The sequence below is a fragment of the Micromys minutus genome (assembly GCF_963924665.1).
Source record: "Micromys minutus genome assembly, chromosome: 18".
Taxonomy (NCBI): domain Eukaryota; kingdom Metazoa; phylum Chordata; class Mammalia; order Rodentia; family Muridae; genus Micromys; species Micromys minutus.
Genome location: NC_137953.1, coordinates 24,386,907 through 24,392,641, shown reverse-complemented (window position 1 = coordinate 24,392,641; position 5,735 = coordinate 24,386,907). Strand labels below are relative to the sequence as shown.

The 5,735-nt window shown below is 38.4% G+C and overlaps 1 protein-coding gene across 1 annotated transcript; it reads right to left on the bottom strand.

Annotated features, from left to right (window-relative positions):
- Nucleotides 1-352: 352 nt before the first annotated feature.
- LOC308432228 (vomeronasal type-1 receptor 90-like) lies at nucleotides 353-1,246 on the bottom strand (the record flags this gene model as incomplete). The annotated part of the gene is made up of 1 exon (XM_080931998.1): nucleotides 353-1,246. One exon carries the CDS (start codon nucleotides 1,244-1,246, stop codon nucleotides 353-355), a length of 894 nt encoding a protein of 297 aa, XP_080788124.1.
- Between the last annotated feature and the right edge of the window lie 4,489 nt (nucleotides 1,247-5,735).

The window sequence follows — 5,735 nt, the reverse complement described above, 5'->3', positions numbered from 1 at the left end:
CTTGTGAAGGCTCTAGTACATCGTGTAGGTGAATGCCAGGGTGGTGAGGTGGGAGTGTGTGGGTTGGAGGGGTAGCATCCTCCTAGAAGGTGGGTAAAGGGAGGAGGGAAATGAGAAAAAGGATAATATTTAAAATGTAGGTACATAAAATAGCCAATAAAATAATAATAATAAGTGCTGCTCTTCAGGAAAATTCTTTATAAGGAGCTGTATAACAAGGTCCAGGGAATCCCATGATATTTTCTCACCTCTGTGGACAACAGGAATGCACACATATATACACACTGGCACAACACTTTCAGGTATAATTGAAAACTAAATTAATACATTATAAAGAAAAGAAAAAATCTTTTTAAACAAATCTCTTTTGGCACTTTGACTTCAAGTTTTTTAGCATAATTATTATTCTGTTATCAGAAGTAATTTGTACCAAAGGAGTAACTGTGGGATAGGCATTCATTACAAACCTCTGAAAAGTCAGGATGACTGGGTCATACGTCCATAACATCTCTGAGGTGAATGAGATAATGAAGTCCACCCAGTACATGACAACAAAGAAAGACACTAGCACCAAGATTGTTTGCGTGGCTCTTTTCTCTGGGGAATATCTCAGGTGGCTGATGCTATAAAGATACTTGCATTGCCTATGATGCCTAAACAATGTAATCACCATGTGTATGCTTGTGGATAGCATAGTTCCTACAAGAATCACATCTCTTGTGGTTGATATTGTGAAAATCAATCCTCTGATAATGATGTTCATGGGTAAGAGTGAACAGGATTTAGTGACTTGCATCTTCTTGGTCTCACTCCCATTGGTAGAACCACCAACATAAAAGATCCGATTAGTACTAAAGAACAAATTGAAAGACCAAATGCATAAGAAAACATATACCATGTATTTTTTTAGTTTTTGCTTAAATTTTGCCAACAAAGAGGTACTGGGACTGATAGCGACAGCCTGGACCACACTCAGGAGGCAGGTGAGGCAGATAGAGAGGCCTCTCATCACTCTGTGTATGTAAAAAGTTGCCTTACACTTGAAGTCATTTTCCATGTTTAATAACTCAAATAAGTCTCCAATAAGGACCATTATTATGTGAACTAAAGCCAGTTGACAGGAGATTATATCTGTGGACTTAGGTCTGTGACCTAGGATTATGAAAGTATAAAAACAAAGAAGAGACATATTAGCAAGGACTCCAAGTCCAGCTTGGAAATAAAAGACATTTTTGAATGAGGACATAAGTGGAGAGTATGTTCATCTTAACAGCATAGTGGAAGTTTATTTCATATATCTGAAAAAAATAAGAATGTGTGCATTAAGCATGTGATAGACTAAAATATGTCTATTATCATCTTTCTATTTTCAAACTAGTTGTTGAATAGTTTGTCTCTTTACTTTTGATGATCCAGACTGTACACCATAACCTATATTTCTGTATGCCTTCCATGTATTTCATGTATATGTAGAACACTAGAAATAATAAATGTATATATATATATGTATATATAAAACTTCCAATTTCTAAACCTGTGTTACACATAAGTCTCATGCAGGAGAAATGCAATCCTATTGAATTTAAATGTCCTGTTTTATATTTAACATCTAAAACAGTAGTTGGAAGCAAAGAATATTATTCTTATTTGTGCAACTGAGTAAAACTTATGTTCATCTGGAAAATAGTCACAAAAGACGTACATAAAAATTAATGAGAATCAGTCTCATACTTCATAAATTTACTGTGCTCCATTTTGCAACTATGTTTTGACTCATAATTCTAATGAAATCACAGTGCTAATTCTGATAATCCCACTATTTTAAGTAGCAAAATATCCTTCTCAATTCTTCTATTTTTATGCACCTTTTACTAAAAAATCTAGAATATGATTTAAAGACATTGAGACAGTTAGAAACCATTAGTGTACAGTTAGAGACCATTAATGTTCTTTCCACAACCCACAGCCATTAATTATGGTTATAAAGGCTCATAGAGCCCATGGATTTGGACCAAACACTCAGGCACTTTGCCACCTGGTGCAGCAGAGATCCCGGTAGGCAGGCCTGGTGGTATTGTACTGTGATTGACTAGGAGAATGGAGAGGGCTGGGTAGGGCTCACAAAAGATTTGCCCCTGCTGCTCACAGTGGGGCGGGACCTCTGGCAGGGGGACCACCCAGAAAGCCCAGGCTAATTGTTTTACAATCTATTGTGCTCTAGGTAAGAGAAAGTCTAGTTTCTATCTAAGACCAACTAACTGGTGACACCTGGAAGACTTCAGAGTTCTTACTGCAGTTTTGACTATCTCAAAGGGACCTAATAGCAGTACCACTATTAAAGAACTTAAGAAACACTGATATAATTTTAGAAATTCTTATAGGATCATCATTAAGACTTAAGAAGTCATTTATTTGTCTATATAACATCACTACAAGATATCATAGATTAGAAGAGATCTGCTCCAAAGAGGTATTCTATTACTTAATAATTATTACATATATTTAATAATAACACAAAAAGAATATCAATAGCAGGAATCTTTCCTAAACTTAATCACTTACATCCTTGCTGAGTAAGGACAAAACAGTTACAGATTATATAAGAATCTGAGACATGCCATCTCAGGATGATCACCTGCTAGTTATTGGCATGTCCTGTTATAGATCATAACAAGGTGGAAGTGGAAGCACTTGCATAGAAGCAGGGAAGGAGGGAGATGGAAAAGTAATATAAATAAATGTAATAACCAATAAAATAAATTAAAAAACAAAAAAACAAACAAATAAATAAAGTAAAAGAACTGCAGGTATAAAAACAGAGAAGAGACTGAAAGAAAGGAGGTCCAATTATTGGCCCAAATTCAGATACATCTCTTGGAGGTGGGCAGGAACCAAGGTCTGACAGTACTGTGCTATCATGAGCTTACAGACAGGAGCCTATGTTACTCTTCTCACAGAGAACCTGACAGCAGGTGACAGAGAAGCAGATACTTACATACAACCTCTGGACTGAAGGCTGGGACCCCTTTGGTTTAATTAGGAGAAGAGACAAAGAAGCTGAAAAAGAGAGTGTGATCCCATAAAAACAAAACAAAACAACAACAACAACAAAACCAAAACAGCAGTCTCAACTAACCCACACCCCAATGAGTTCCCAGAGACTGAGCCAGTAATCAGTGCATATCCCAAACGTTGAGCAGAGGACTCCTTCATTTGGCCTCATAGATGTGCTGAATTCTTCAGAACCTTCAGGCCACAGAAGAGGGAGGTCTGTTAGGGGAGAGCACACTCTTGGAGGCAAGGGGGAAGAGGAATAAAATGAAGAACTTTAGGAGGAGAGACTGAGGGGACAACAACTAGAATGTAAATAGAAAATAATTTAAACAAAAAATGGTACTTGAGAGTTATTTAATTTGCATTTCCCAGACAACTAAGGACTTTGCACATTTCCTTATCTTTTTGTCAATCATTTCTGAGAATTTTTTGTAGCTCAATACCCCATTTTTTATTTAGGTTATTGTTGGTGGGTTGTTGATGTCTAACTTCTAAAGTTTCTTGTATATTTTAGAAATTCACTTTCTGTCATATGTAGATCATTTCCAAATCTGCACACTGCCTTTTGGTTATATTTACAGTGTCCTTTGCTGTACAGAAGCTTCACAGTTTTGACAGGAGCCTGAGATAGCTGTCTCACGAGTCTCTGCCAGAGCCTTAGTGCAGATGCAGATGATTGCAGCCTAACACCTGATTGAGCAAAAGAACAAAAATGAAGAAAAGAAAATGGGCACCTGGAACAGTGGTGAGATTGCGCTGTGAATGAACAAGTGCAGAGAGGGCTAGGTGGAGCATGCAGGAAATGTGGCCCTCCAGAACTCTAGCATAGAGACCCGGAATCTGCCTGGAAAGCTTGTGGGCACAGAATAAATGCTCTGAGCACTTTGGCATCTGAAACAGCAGAGATCCAGGGACAAAGGCCTGGTGACACTGCTCTGTGAGTAACTAAAGCTCAGAGAGAGCTAGTCGAAGCACTCGTAAAATGTGGCTCTCTAGTTCAGTAGAGGTGGACCTCTGGCACAGAGAATCAGGATCCACCCAAAAAGCCCTGGGTCAAAGTCTAGACACACAGGCCCACAGTAAAGCACAGGCCCTTGTCAGTGGGAGCCAGGGTTTACCCGGAAAAGGCAGTGCTTGAAGTTCAACTCTACAAACCCTCTTACACCTAGACTAGATTGGTGTCTGATGCATAGTGGCAGGGAGAGTGAATCAGGAGTCCTCAGAGAGCAGAAAGTAATGTGTTATTTAGAAAATCCTCCGTCGTGGTCTAGAGAAAGAGCCAGGTCTCTGCCAGTAGTAATCAGGACCTGTGGGCACAGGGCTGAGCTGCCAGAACAGCCTCACAAGAGCTCCCACAAAGACAGAGCTGAGTCACTGCTACCAGAACTCAGTGCTTGCCCACTAAAAGCCAAACACTCATAAGCAGTTTTCTTCCTGAACCCACAGGCCTTTAGGTACATGGGAGAGACAGGTACCAATCACTGAAAACAAGACCACTTATGATCACAGACAAGAGAATAGCAAGAGGAAAAATGAAACAACTTAATCAACAGAAACCAGGACAACCTGGCAACATCAGAACCCAGCTCTCCCATCAGAGCAAGCAGTGGTTTGGCAAACACTCCAGAAAAAGAAGACTCAGACTTGAAATCATACCTCAAGATGATAATGGATATCTTCCAGAAGAGCATGATTAACTCCCTTAAAAATGTACAGGAGGACACACATAAACAAATACAAGCTTTTAAAGAGTAAACACAAGAAATACTCAAAGAACTATAAGAAAACACAAGCAAAGAGCTCAAGAAATTGAAAATGGAAATAGAAACAATAAAGAAAACACAAAAAGAGACAACCCTGGAGATGGAAAGCCTAAAAAAGAAATCAAAAGTCACAGATGCAAGCATCTCATACAGACAAGAAGAGGGGGAAGAGAGAATCTCAGGGGCTGAAGACAACATTGAAAACATAGACAAAACAGTCAAAGAAAATGCGAAAACTAAAAAGCTCCTAACCCAAAATGTCCAGGACATGGAGGATACAATGAGAAGACCAAACCTAAGAATAATAGGGATAGAAGAAGGCAAAGATTATCAATTAAGAGGCATAGTAAATATCTTCAACAAAATTGTAGAAAAAAAACTTTCCTACTCTTAATAATGAGATGACCATAAGCATAAATGAAGCCTACAGAACTCCAAATAGATTGGACCAGAAAAGAAATTTGTCCTGACACATAATAGTCAAAATCCCAAGTGTTCAAAACAAAGAAAGGATACTGAAAGCAGTAAGGGAAAAAGGCCATTTAACATATAAAGGCAGACCAAAAAGAATTACACCCGACTTCTCAACAGAGACTATAAGAGCCTGGACAGACATCATACAGACGCTAAGAGAACACAAATGTCTGCCCAGGCTACTATACCCACCAAAACTCTCAATCATCATAGATAGATATTCCAGGACAAAACCAAATTCACACAATATCTGAAAAAAAAAATCCAGCCCTACAAAGAATAATAGACGGAAAAGCCAACACCAGGAGGGAAACTACATCCTCGAAAAAGCAAGAAAATAACTCAGTAAGAAATCCAAAAGAAGAAAGAAATACAGACATAATTCTACCTCTAAAAGCAAAAATAGCAGGAAACAGCAACCACTATTCCTTAATATCTGTTCAC